The following is a 14,453-nucleotide window of genomic DNA, read 5'->3' on the forward strand; positions in this document are numbered from 1 at the left end:
TTTAAGGTCGCTTGCAGCTCAAACCATTCTATGATTCTTAAATTTTGTATACATAATTTAAAAATACTGATCTCAAGATGTAACTGCATTGTCATGTCCTGCCTGTGGCAGGGGAAAAGTGACTTAGGTTCTGTGAATCCCCCCGGCCTAAATTAAGGTGAAACTACATCAAAAGATCAATTTAGGCATTTTATTTATAACAGAGGTACCTTGGAAAACATGGAAAGCATTGTCAATGTGCGTTCTTATCAAAAACGTTCCATGAGAAGGAGAGTAAAAGAAACAGAGGAAAAGAAAGAGGGACAACAAAAAAAGATACATCACCACCCTAGGATACCGTGATGATGACAGGCATGACATCTTCTGGTGGCGGGCGCGTGCGCCAGGCTCATTGCACATGTGTCTTTTATAATTCCATCTCTGCCCTTAGTCACACCTCTTGGTGACTTATATGACAATTCTTCCAGAAAGTTTGGGATCTTCTGCACAGGTGCCAGTGGGGCGGAGACATTGTGATGGGTCTCAAGCCACTTCCTCAAATGAACTTTTGTATGACTTCTGGCCATATTTGGGTAAGGCACATCAGAGATGCGGAACTGTGCATCCTCCAGTCCGCCCTCCCCATCCTCTGTTATCTTGTTTGCAGCCTGATGTTGCTGGCAGACCCCCACTGCGTGTGGGCACTGTCCTGCCCGCTCAGGACAGCTATTTGAAGGACTGCCCTGGGGCTGAGGCAGCTATTTTACCACAATGTTTGAGGCATTAACGCATATTAACCCTTTTAGTCTCTGACATACGTAAATAATTATGTATAGTTCAGTGAAAGTTCTGAAAAATAAGAATGATGAAGTTTGTGAAGTTGATCACTTTCTGGTGATCTTGTATGTCTTAATGTTTGAATTCTGGGTTTTTAAACAGGAAGCAATAGGATGACAGGAGACAGGCTTGCAAAGAATATAGTAATTGACTTGTTAAATGTTACTTCATCTCTTGGAGAAGTTTTCTACAAAAATATCTGAAGGAATAAGATTCAAACACGTATGGATCTGTGGAAAAAGTACTGTTGACATATGACTTCATGTATGTTAAGGCATAGTTTGTTTAATGGTTAGCACAGTTAATTAAATCACTGTGAGCAATATGAACTGTCACCCAAACAAAATACAATTAAATAGACAGTGGTTTAAGTCCCCCTTTTAGATTAATGACTCACCATCCTGTAATGATACTTATTGAAAGTACTCCTGAAAGGAGGTTGTAGCGAGGCAGGTGTCGGTCTCTTCTCCTAGGTAACTAGTGACAGGACGAGAGGCAATGGCCTTAAGTCGTGTCAGGGGAGGTTTAGGTTGGATATTAGGAAAAATTTCTTTACTGAAAGAGTGGTCAGGCATTGGAACAGGCTGCCCAGGGAGGTGGTTGAGTCCCCATCCCTGGAGGTGTTTAAAAAACATGTGAAACTTCAGGATATGGTTTAGTAGGCATGGTGTTGTCGGGTTGATGGTTGGACTCGATGATCTCAGAGGTCTTTTCCGACCTATGATTCTATGATTGACCTACTAAATATATTGCATAGGTTAATATGCAAGGTGTCAGTCTTTTTTTATTTGCACGTGTGTAATATTTTTTGCCTCAGTCTTCACTGGTAACCTCTCTCCTCACCCCTCCCGAGCTGATGGACCACAACATGCGGACCAGGGGGGTAAAGTCCCTCCCACTGTAAGGGAAGATCAGGTTCATGACCACCTGAGGAACCTGAATGTACAGAAGTCTATGGTACCTGATGAGATGCATCCCAGAGTCCTGAGGAACTTGGCTGATGCAGTTGCCAAGCCACTCTCCATGATATTTGAAAGGTCATGGCAGTCACGCGAAGTCCCTGGTGACTGGAAGAAGGGAAACATTGTGCCCATTTTTAAAAAGGGTAGGAAGGAGGACCCTGGGAACTACTGACCTGTCAGCCTCACCTCTGTGCCTGGGAAGATCATGGAGCAGGTTCTTCTAGAAGCTATGCTAAGGCACATGGAGGCTAGGGAGGTGATTTGAGACAGCCAGCATGGCTTCACCAAGGGCAAGTCCTGCCTGACCAACCTAGTGGCTTTCTAGGATGGAGTGACTGCATCAGTGGACAAGGGAAAAGCAACAGATGTGATCCATCTGGACTTCTGTAAAGTCTTTAGCATGGTCCCTCACAAAATCCTTCTCTCTATATTGGAGAGATATGGATTTGATGGGTGGACTGTTTGGTGGCTAAGGAATTGGCTGGAAGGTCACAGCCGGAGGGTAGTGGTCAACGGCTCGATGTGCAGATGGATGCTGGTGACAAATGGTATCCCTCAGGGGTCTGTACTGGGACCGGTGCTGTTTAATATTTTCATCAATGACATTGACAGCGAGGTCGAGTGCACCCTCAGCAAGTTTTCAGATGACACCAAGCTGAGTGGTGCAGTTGACACGCAAGAAAGACAGGATGCCATCCAGAGGGCAAGCTTAAGAAGTGGGCCTGTGGGAACCTCATGAAGTTCAACAAGGCCAAGTGCAAGGTCCTGCACCTGGGTAGGGGCAACCCCCGCTATCGGTACAGGCTGTGGGGTGAATGGATTGAGAGCAGCCATGTGGATAAAGACTTGGGAGTGCTGGTTGATGAGAAGCTCAGTATGACCCAACAGTGTGCACTTGCAGCCCAGAAGGCCAACCGTATCCTGGACCGCATCAAGAGAAGCGTGGCCAGCAGGTCAAGGGAGGTGATTCTGCCCTTCTGCTCTGCTCTGGTGAGACCCCACCTGGAGTCCTGCGTCCAGCTCTGGAGCCCTCAGCAGAGGAAAGACATGGAGCTGTTGGAGCGAGTCCAGAGGAGGGCCACAAAATGATCAGAGGGCTGGAGCACCTCTTCTACGAGGAAAGGCTGAAAGAGTTGGGGCTGTTCAGCCTGGAGAAGAGAAGGCTGCAGGGAGATTTTATTGCAACCTTTGAGTACTTAAAGGGGGCCTACGGGAAAGATGGGGACAATCTTTTTTTCAGGGCCTGTTGTGACAGGGCAAGCGTAACGGCTTTAAACTAAGAGAGGGTAGATTTGGACTGGATATAAGGAAGAAATTTTTTACAGTGAAGGTGGTGAAACACTGGCACAGATTGCCCAGAGAGGCAGTGGAGTCCCCATCCCTGGAATTATTCAAGGCCAGGTTGGATGGGGCTCTGAGCAACCTGGTTTAGTTGAAGATGTCCCTGCTCACTGCAGGGGGGGTTGAGCTAGGTGACCTCTAAAGGCCTCTGCCAACCTAATGCATTCTGTGATTCTATGAATATTTATTTGATACTGTTGAGCAAGTAGAGTATGTGTAGTTAAACTATTCATAAAGAATTACATACTTTATAGAAACCATCCGAATATCGAATACTTTAATATATGATATCATGGTCAATAGGCTTAGCTGGAACTCAGTAGTGACTGCGTCCTGCTAATTACATACAGAACTACTAATCTGTAGTTTGTTTATTTGAGTTTGACCAAATTTTGGCAATGGTATTTGTTACTAATTAACTCTGTTTAGGGCAGTAAATTTTCCCATCTATGGTGTGGCTGATAATCATAATTTTACGTTAAATATGATCTTCTGTTTAACTTTTGTCACAGGAGGCTGACGACTTTAATCCACCCTGTTTTAATGTTCAATAAATGCAACTTTCCACTTTTTTGGCTTCTTCCATACTTGAATTTTCCTGTTATCATTGTGCAAAGAGTATGTATTTTGTGGTCTTTCTTTTCTTTGTTTCTTTTTCTTCTACTAGCTTCTTCAATCACCTCCCCTGTATGATTTAGTTTTTAGTTTGTCAAGCTTTTCTATACATACCATTATTCCATGTACTTCTACAGACTTGCTCTTGGTTCCTGATTTCAAGTCTTTCAAGTTACAGTTGCAATGGTGCTGCTGTGTTGAAAGAAGCAGTGCTTAGACATCTGAAGTCCTACTGTATCATTTCCTTCTGTACAAGGAGTGGAATTCATATTTAAAATACTGCATTGGCTTAAGGTATGTTTATTTTCTGTGTAGTTTTTGAATACTTGAGTTAGCTTGTAGTACTGCATAACATAACCAAAGCCCGATTGAATCGTGATTTTCGTTCCTATGTATTAGGATTAGCATTTGTAGGTTATATATTTGTTGAAGTTTCTTGTAAGATTTTCCTTCTTTGTTCTCATATGTCAGTAGAAACAGTGGACATCTTACCAACTAGTTAATAAGCTTATATTCTGGCTGGTGCAAAGCATCTCATTATCCCAAGTGTTTTCTTGCCTTCAAGATATCCATGTGAGTGTTTTTCTTTTTCTTTTCCTTCTGATGGTGTATATGGAATAATATTGGATTTCTGAAAACATTGTGGAAAACTTCTAAAGATTCAGTTGTTAAAAAGTAAAAAACAAGTCAGCTGAGTCTCTTGTTGATGAACCTCAGAGAAACTTTGAAAGAATTGCCTTTTTTCAAAATACTTGTCATCCTCCAGTATATTACAAAAGAAGACAGTACATCTTTAAAAACAAATTTAACAAGCTTTTTGAAGTTCAGTCATTGGATATCACCTCACTGGCTTATGGACTTTAATACTCAGACGTGTTCTAGGTACAGCTGGCCTTGAGGCTGCTGTTCTTACCTGTCACTGTCTTCCTTTTGCCTGACAAAAGTTAACTGAAACAGCTGGTGTAACTGTTATGGGAAATCGCAGAGACTTTCATTTGGCTAGAATCAGGTTAAAAATACTCCTTCCCCCCAAACCCAAACAACAAACCAAAAAAACCAAACCACCTAGATCCTGCTAAGTGTTCAACACAGATTATTTTGACAGAGCAAGCTATCACAGCTATTGCTGCAGTCCAGAAGAGCAGAAGCTTCTACCAGTGGGATGTAACAAGCTAATTAATTCTTATTTAGGTAATGGTTGAAGTCATAACTGTTGTGTAAAGGGGTAGTGTAGTATTGAATTTTCTCTTGTTGAATGATAGGTTTTATTTTTTACTATTTCTTTTAAATGATATTCACCCCCACCCCACAGTACAGTTTACTGTTAATCCTCGAAAACATTCAGGAGTGATCTGCAAATTTTTGTTACACAGGAAGTTTAAAAGGTTATTTATTCTGTTTCATGGAACCTTTTCAAAATTAATTTTTGGCCCTGTAAGATTAGATGTATTAATTTTATAGAAAATTAATTCCTATTTAATATTCTCTGTGTTTCTGAGAGGCATAAGCTATGTACCCTATGTAACTGTAGGTTTGTCAAACTTTATCTTTGCTGTAGCTGCAAAATGAAGTTCAAATGACACTTAGCCTCTTGCCCGGCACCTCTATAAGTGTATTCTTACCAACAATCCAACTTGTATAACCTATAATAGGTTTTCCAAATCTCAGACGGCGGGGGGAAATGCAACTCTGAACTGATGAAGATTGCAGTGCTCCAGAATGTGGTAATACTCTGGTGGTCTAGGTCCTGAATTTGTTACTTCAGAGTCCATTTGAAAAACAGGGAAAATTGGTCAAAGTAGTTTTTAATTTTAAAACTGCTGACCGTTCCTCCTGACTAAAAAGAATGGTTTGTTTTGATAATTTGTGGTTGTAACAGCAATCTTTTTTTCATGGAGGAGGAAAAAAATCTTTCCAGGAAAAAAATCTTTTCCATCTTTCTAGATGGTGTTAGATGTTGGGATGGATTAACCTTGGGTGGCTGCTAGACGCCCACCCAGCTGCTCTCTCACTTCCCCTCCTCAACAGAGCAGGGGAGAACATAAGATGAAAAAGCTCATGGGTCAGATAAATACAGGGAGAATCAGTTACCAATAACTATCATGGGCAAAACAGACTTGACTTGGAGAAGATTAATTTATTGCCAGTTAAAAATAGAGCAGGGTGGTGACAAAAAAAGGTAAAACTAAAGGCACCTTCTCCCCAGCCCCCTTCTTTCCAGGTTCAACTTCACTCCTTCCTTTCCAACTCTTTTATCTTCCCCCTTCCCTGTCGAGCAGCACAGGGGAGATAAGAAGTTGTGGGCAGTTCATAACCGTTCATCTCTCCCACTCCTTCCTCACACTTTTTCCCCCACTTCAACATGGGTCCTAACCAAGAGATGGAGTCCTTCACAAGCTTCTCCAACGTGGGTCCTTCCCATGGGCTGCAGTTCTTCAAGAACTGCTCCCGCATGGGCCCTTCTCATGAGGTACAGCCCTTCAGGAACGAACTGCTCTAGCGTGGGTCCTCTGCAGGATCACGGTCCTGCCAGGAGCCTGCTCCAGCGTGGGCTCCCTTCGGCAGGCTGCAGTGTGGATATCTGCTCCAGTATGGTCCTCAGTGGGCTGCAGGGGGACAACCTGTGTCACTGTTGTCTTCTCTGTGGGCTGCAGGGGAATCTACTCCAGTGCCTGGAACACCTCCTCCCCCTTCTTCTTCACTGACCTTGTTGTCTGCAGGGTTGTTTCTCTCACGTTTTTCTCATTTCTCTCTCTCTCGTAGCTGCTGTGCAGCATGTTTTTACCGTTTCTTATATACGTTATCACAGAGGTGCCTGATGGGCTCAGCTTTGGCCAGGGGTGAGTCCATTTCGGAGCTGGCTGGAACTGTCTCTCTCTGTCCTGAGGGCAGCCCTTGATGTCTTCCCACAGAGGCCATCCCTGCAGCCTCCCCTGCTACCAAAACCTTGCCACATGAACACAATACAAATGTTCAGTTTCAAACCCAGACCTTGGATGCCACTCAGGCTTAAAAGCTTGGTGGCATGTCAGTTGGACATACCAACTGGACAGTTCAGCTTGACTATAGTCTTTGAATTATTTTTATGATGTGCTCCAAATGGGACTATATCACCATGTTCGAATGAGGTTTCCACTGCAGTTGATCTGATTTGACAGCTATCCACCATGGGAAGGGGGAGTTTTGTTCCCCAGTTCCCTTATTTCCTGTTCCTTGCCTTCAGTTAGCTTTGATGCTTGTCATATGTGTTTCAAAACCAATTAGGCTGTTTTTTCTGAGTTGGTGAGTTCAGTTGGTCCAGCAAAGCATCTGATGCTTTTACACATTCTCATATTTGCCCCCTCTGCTCTGCCCTAGTGAGGCCCCATCTGGAGTACTGTGTCCAATTCTGGGGTCCCCAGCTCAAGAAAGATGAGGAGCTACTGGAGACAGTGCAGAGGAGGGCTACAAAGATGATGAGGGGACTGGAGCATCTCTCCTAGGAGGAACGGCTGAGGGAGCTGGGCCTGTTTATGCTGAAGAAGAGAAGGCTGAGAGGGGACCTTCTAAATGCTTATAAATATCTGAAGGGTGGGTGTCAGGAGGATGGGGCCAAACTCTTTTCAGTGGTGCCCAGCGACAGGACAAGGGGCAATGGGCACAAACTGAAGCATAGGAAGTTCCGTCTGAACACGAGGAAGAACTTCTTCCCTCTGAGGGTGACGGAGCCCTGGAACAGGTTGCCCAGGGAGGTTGTGGAGTCTTCTTCTCTGGAGGTGTTCAAGACCCACCTGGACAAGGTCCTGTGCAGCCTGCTGTAGGTGACCCTGCTTCGGCAGGGGGGTTGGACTGGATCACAGAATCACAGAATGGTAGGGGTTGGAAGGGACCGCTGTGGGTCATCTAGTCCAACCCCCCTGCTGAAGCAGGGTCACCTACAGATGACCCACAGCGGTCCCTTCCAACCCCGAACATTCTGTGATTCTGTATTAAGGGGAGCAAAACTCCCTTTTACTGTAATGAGCTGTGAAAATGGATTTAGCTGTGATATATAACATCATTCCATCTGAAAGGTAGGATGGAGGATCTACGTCAAACAACAATAAGAGTAAACTTGGTTACATCTTCTGTGCATTTTTGAGGAGTTCTGGACTTACTGTCATGACGGTGCATTAAGAAATATAACTGGGATAAAGGCGGCATCATATTTTCTGAGAGTATTAGAAAAAGTTACCTCAATGAGTTTTATTGTGTCCCAGCTTTCTCATTGTCTGTTTTTACTACAACTGCAAGTATGTAGCACTTGGTTCAGCTGCTGTGTATACATAAGTACAGAGGTGACAGAAACTGAGTTGGTTTTTCTGTCATGCCTGTTGGATTACATACGATTATATTCATTCTACTCATATTTTCCCCATTTCCAAAAATAAAGATGTTTTTTACTATAGGTGTTCATTAGAAAAGTTATTTAAACGTCAGTGTTAACTTTTTGTTTTGTAGAAGATGAAGCAAAATCTGTAACTTGAGTTGTTCCTGTGAAATGTGGACTGAAGAGTACAAACCACTTTGGGATATTTTTTCGGGGTGGGTGGATGAGTGTGTTTCATGGTCCAGTTTCCTTCAATGTAGAATGCCTTGGCTTGGGCCAGTAAGTCTCAATGATGGTAGGTTACACCATGCTGTTAGGGAGCATGCTTCTAGCCTATCTCTTCTTGTGGGTTCTGGCTGATTTTTATGTCTGAGGTTATAGTTCTGAGATGTTTGAAGTGTACGTAGGTCCTCCTTGTACAGGATGTCAGTAGGAAGAAAATGCTTGATGTGGAATTCACAGTTCCGGGAAGTGGTGACTGTGAAGGAAGTGTTTCCAACTTGTAAATAAAAATATGAAGACAAATGACGAAGCAATTTTAGTTTCCTTTGTTTTTGGTGTTTTTGTTTTGTGGGTGTTTTTTTTGTTTGTTTTGTTTTTTGTTTTGTTATATTCTTGACTTGTAAGTGCCCTGGTAGACTCTTTTTCTAAACTCCTAATTATCCCAACACATGTTGCCTGTTTTTTTCACTGTCTTTTGTATTAATTGCTTTTGTGCAAGTAAAGCTTGCAGTTCAGCTTTGTTCTCTACAGCAGTGGAACTTTGTATAGGTTAGGATTGGTTAGGTGGCAGTCTGTATTTGCATTCGTTTAAAGGGACTGAGTAACTGAGTTGTTTTCATAGTTGGAATTTAGCAAGAAGATACTGTTGCTTATCTGTAATCTTTTGCTTAAAAACTTGGCTTTATGGCGTAGAGGAAAGACTTGCGTCTGGTCTGCACTGTTCTTGTCCGTACTTCGTTCTCTATCTGCTGCTTGTCTGGCAGTATTCGCAAATTAAAATTAGTGATGTGTGGCACTTCAACAGCACAGCTATTTAGACTTTTGGGGAAATTGTGCTCTAGTTAATCATCTGGAAAACACAAAGTCCACTTCAGATGTCTGTTCTCAGAGAATCTAAAAATTCAAACTGCCTAGTATTTATTATTACCAAGTGGTTATAATAATTCATACAAGAAGGTAAGATGATGCTTGGTTGCATCTCTAAGTGTGAAGACCAAATACATTCAGGAGTGGGGGGTTTTAGCTTTTCTGTTGCGTACTTCTTGAGAGTTTTATTGTAGTATAGGACAATCTGTAGGACCTGAATATCAAAACAGTTGCTGTCTGGCACAGTGTAGATCACTGAAAATGATCAAAGTCTTCTGTCCATTTTTTTTCTTTATGTGGGTTTTGTCTGTATATTTCTAGTTGAATTTTGTTTGTGCAGGGCAGGTAAGTTAAGCAAGCTAAACAACATTGATTTCTTAATTTCTTTCCACAGCTTTAAAATCGTGAAATCATGGCTCATTCAAAGACAAGAGCCAATGATGGAAAAATCACATATCCTCCAGGAGTCAAAGAAATCTCGGATAAAATATCTAAAGAAGAGATGGTGAGAAGGCTGAAGGTTAGTGAGCAAGTAACTGTTTGCAGGTTGAAGTTTCTTGTATACAGCATTCAGTGATCCTATTTTCTATCTGAAAGGATTGTTTTTTTTCCTTTTGGGGTTTGTCTTTGCTGTGCTCAGAGGAGGAACTTGTTGGCTACTGTGCCTTCTGTTCTACCACTTTCTTGAAGTGAAATGTCAAAAAACTATTAGATGAGTTAAAAAATTACAAATGGAAATAAGCTATATTAATTTCAAATACTAGTTAAATTTTATTTCAGCTCCTACAGCAAATCAGTGCTTTTTAGAGGTGGTGGTACTGGAAAACTTAAAGAGAGTCATAATTTTGGCAGTAATATGGATGCATCAGAATAAATTCCTTTCATGCATTTGTGCTTTTTGAGTTGTTTATAAACACCACTGTATTCTCATTTTTTTTACCCTGTATTGTAATGAAAGTCTTTGATTATACTGCGTATTTCTCTCTCCTGAATTTCTTGACCACTTTATTTGGCCTAACTCTGCAGGGAGGTTGGAGACACTTAGGGGATAATTATGTTACTACAGTTCTTTATCTATTCATATACTCTCACAAAAGGGCAGGCCTGTTAGTATTGTGCAGAAGGAATACCGGAAACTTGGGTTTGCCCTGTGAAACAGGAGGGAACAGATGTGGGAGAGGAACCTTAACTGTTCTGACAGCTGGAAGAGCTTAATTTGGAGGTTTTTTTTTCTTAAGAAGTAGTTTTAAGTCGTTTGGAGCTACTGGTAAATGAACAAAAACTAATAAAACTCCAGAACACAAGGATTCCTGTCTAGTCCCTTCTGTTCTGTCATCTTCATCAGGATGAATGATCATGATTACAGGAGAAGTATACTTTGCAGGATGGTCCTGTATTTCTTGTCAGCTGTTTATTCTGGGTGTGCATTCATCGGTAGGCAGGCAGAGAGAAAACCACACAGTGTTTCTTTTATGAAGGATTGGATGATTTAGGCTATACTACAAGTGCATAGACCTACACTGTAGACAGTTTCAGGTGCTAAAGAACAGTAGTTAATGAATAGGTGAACTATTAGCCTGTTTGTTTCCCTGACTGCCAAATTCATATAAGTAATAAGGAAGAAGCACTTCTGTGTGGATTTTAATTTACACAAGCTGGCAGGCTGCTGTTTGTTAATAACAATATATTTATATAAACAAGAATTATTGGGAAATTGAGAATAAAATGGAAAACATGCTCAGTGATTTTATATATTAGCATAACTTGCCTCACGAATCTACGCATTTCTGATCCACACCATCTCCAAGTTACAGTAGTTTGGAAAGGAGGTAGAAACTAAATGGTTGGAGTTACAAACTAACACTGGAGACAAAGAAGGTGATAAATATTTCAAAAGATCAGTAGTGTGGGAAGAGCCGTTTTTTCCAGTTTATCTTCATACACAAGAACCAAGTCATCATTTGATGAAATATATTAATTTTTAGACCAGCAGTCTAATAACATATTTTCTATATGTTATAGAACTAAATTCCAAAGCTTATTACTGTGGAAAGATGTAGGAGCCAGAAATATTGAGTAGGTTAAGAAATATGGGCCACATTTGGAAGATACAGCTCCAGGAGTATGAATCATGGTGGTCTGGGTGTGATTTCACACTCAAGAATCCTCTAACCCATTGCTTTGCAGGATGCTAGGAGAACTTGTTTGTTTTTCTTTGTTTTTTGTTAAACCCTGTGACAGACTGCTCTGGAGACAAAATGACTGATTTTGTTGTCCTGATCAGTATAGAAATTCATGTTGTCAGGGAAGAGAAACTGACCATTCATTTCTATAGTAGGCAAAAAACCGTAGTTGTTGCAAGAACTCTTTTTTTTTAAATGAAACAAACTACAGCAAAGTAAAACAATTTGTAGTGTTTTGAGGTTGTGGGAGTGTTTTATGTTTTGTTTGTTTGGGTTTTATGTTTGGTTTTGGGTTTTTTTTGTTTTTTTCTTTTTGTGAGGAGCTTTACTGATATCATTATTCTTGAAAAACATCTCTTCATGCACTGGTGAAATAGATGGGAGTTTTGACTTTAATTATGAGGGTTGTGTAATTAAGTCTTTATTGCCATTTTGTTAATTTAAATGAGAGTTGAACCCCTTAAAATAACTCTGTCTCTGTGATTCAAATAAGAAATTGGACAAAAACGTAATTTCTTTGCTTTGTCAATAGGTTTTGCTCCTCTAAACAGTTTTTTGAATGTAAGAATCCTCACTAACTAGCAGTTATTAATTATGGCTTTTCTTGTTTTTTGTTCTGTTTAGGGTGTTAAGTACTTGGTGTCCCTGATTTTTTTTTTTTTTTTTTTTCTTCTTCTTCTATAACTTTAGTCTACTGGATTTCTAGTAATACTAATGGGTGTTTTAGTCCTGTGAGACAACGCGCATGCTGCTGAGCTGCACTGGATTTATATGTGCTTCCACTGAAAGTGTGTACTCTGCTTGTGGGCAGCACAGGGGATAAACTTGTCCTCAGAGCAGTGGGAGAGGAAAAACCTGAAATTGAAAGAGAAGAGGAGGAAAATAAATTGTAACCCTAAATACTTTAGGGAGAAATAAACATTTTGCATAAAGTTTTGCTGTTTTGAAATTTTTTCAGTGAATGGCTGTAACGGTGAATGTTGTTGTATTTTTTGAGTTGACCAACTTGATTATATGGTTTATCAAAAAGATATGTGAGGTACTACAAGCCAGGCTTTCAGTAACTCTTAACTCTGCTGAGACTTGTGTGTTGGGACAACTGACAGAGGACTTGACTAGGTCCTTCCTGTACCCTGAATAATAAGACACTGGTTACTCAAATGAGTACTGCTGCATTGCTAATACTGCTTCTGGTGGAAGTTGCACAAAACCAGAAAAGGAATTTTCAGTAGGGACTGAAAATTCAGTACGTACACAGAGTATGTAATTTTATGTACTGATGTCTGTCTGTCTTTTTAGATGGTTGTGAAAACTTTCATGGATATGGACCAGGACTCTGAAGAAGAAAAGGAGCTCTACCTAAATCTTGCTTTACATCTTGCTTCAGATTTTTTCCTCAAACATCCTGATAAGGATGTACGTTTGTTGGTAGCATGTTGTCTTGCTGATATTTTCAGAATTTATGCTCCTGAAGCTCCATACACTTCACCAGATAAACTAAAGGTAAATTGAATTAATCTCTTTTTCCACACCAGGTTTTTAAACTGAATGATTGATATAATTGATTAGAACTTCCCCCCACCCCCTTTTATTTCTGGTTCAGCCTAAGCAATCCAAGGTTTTCACTTGATTCTTAGATAGGGTTGTTCAGTCAGGTCAAATGTTCATTAGATAAAGTGATATATAGTGCGTCTTCAATACCTTGTAGAGTTTTGCATTTATATTGAAGAGAAATGTTTTATTGAACTGTCACTGGGATTTGCAGATAGTGGTCTGTTACTTTAGGCATATTGATGTTTCTATAGCTTTTATCATAATCTCTTGCCAGCTAGCTGATTCCTTCAAAAAGGAAAATACCCTTGCTGTTTCCAGTTGAACTAGGAAGAGATGATTACTGTATTTTTATAGATAAAGGCTCTACTGAAACAAAGAAAAAGTATACAGAGGATAATTATTTCTGATATGAACTGGAAAATTCTGCAACTACAGACATCACTGGTCCCACTAGATGGAGATGGTTGATAGAGAGCTGCCGGGTTTGAACAGATCTGCCCTGTTTGTTTCAGAAAAATTTTATTTTTCAATTGCTTTGAGGTTTTTCTTTTTAACTTTTTTTTAATAGAAAACTAACTTTCTTTCTAACTCACAAAATGAAACTACTTCCCATACACAGTGTGAATCTAGTGTGATGATCTGAGTCTTACAGAAAATTTTGCAGGGGAAAAATAACACTGAAAAATGCGTACGTTTTTTTCTTTCCCTGACTGAAGAGTGTGTGTGGGCTTTTTTGTTTTGTGTTTTGCTTGTTTTTTCCCCAGTAGGATGAAAAGATGGTTGTGGTGGAAGGTCTATCTATTACAGTGGAAGAAATCACTCAATTTCTGATGTAGTGGTTGCACCAGAAGGCTTCATTAGTAGGGCAAACAGTACGGTTTCAACTGTAGTACATCCTTTTGTTACCAGACATACTGGGAACTGGAAACTAGGGGTTTCTGTATCTGAAAATAGATGTATTTTCTTAATTCTGAATTGTTGTGCCTCTGGTTACACACTCCCTAGTTAAGTGACTTATTGATTACACCATCTTCAGCTGGAGACAAACATTACTTTTCTCTGCCATGTTATGTTTAAGTCTGGGTTTGAGCTGTTGTGATTTCTACTTCAGTTTTGAGTGTGTGTTTTCCTTTGCTTGTTAGGCTTAGAGGTTTTTTTCTCTTTTTCTGAGTTGGGCTGACAAATGATAATGTTTTTCCTTACAGAATTTTATCTATCAAATGCTACTAAGTTTCGGATTTATAGTATATGGTATTGGAAGATTTACATTACTGATCTCACACTGCCAGTGTAAACATACTACTACTACTTGGGTAGAGCTCTGAATAGACTAGGGACTTCCACTGTCAGCATTCAGTTCTGTAACCTGTGTAGATTTCAGAATTCAGTTTCTTGATGCAGATTTCTGAAAAGTTTTTGAGAAATAAAGAAAGAACAAACAATAGATCTTTGCTTGGCGCTACTGAGGTAGGTTTTGGCAAACCAGTTTCTGCTGAACACAGCGTTTGTGGTTGCAGGACAATCTCTGATACAAATGTTGAAGAG

General features: G+C 40.4%; 1 protein-coding gene across 3 annotated transcripts in view; it reads left to right on the top strand.

Annotated features, from left to right (window-relative positions):
* PDS5B (PDS5 cohesin associated factor B) overlaps positions 1–14,453 on the top strand; it is a 129,976-nt gene that overhangs the window by 20,485 nt on the left and 95,038 nt on the right. For all 3 annotated transcript variants that reach the window (XM_075420258.1, XM_075420277.1, XM_075420267.1), the window contains exons 2-3: positions 9,566–9,691; positions 12,654–12,857. In XM_075420258.1, coding sequence (XP_075276373.1) covers positions 9,584–9,691; positions 12,654–12,857 — 312 coding nt within the window. In that variant the 5' untranslated portion in view covers positions 9,566–9,583. The remainder of the gene's footprint in view (positions 1–9,565; positions 9,692–12,653; positions 12,858–14,453) is intronic.

This window comes from Opisthocomus hoazin, chromosome 1 (assembly GCF_030867145.1).
Source record: "Opisthocomus hoazin isolate bOpiHoa1 chromosome 1, bOpiHoa1.hap1, whole genome shotgun sequence".
NCBI classification, from domain to species: domain Eukaryota; kingdom Metazoa; phylum Chordata; class Aves; order Opisthocomiformes; family Opisthocomidae; genus Opisthocomus; species Opisthocomus hoazin.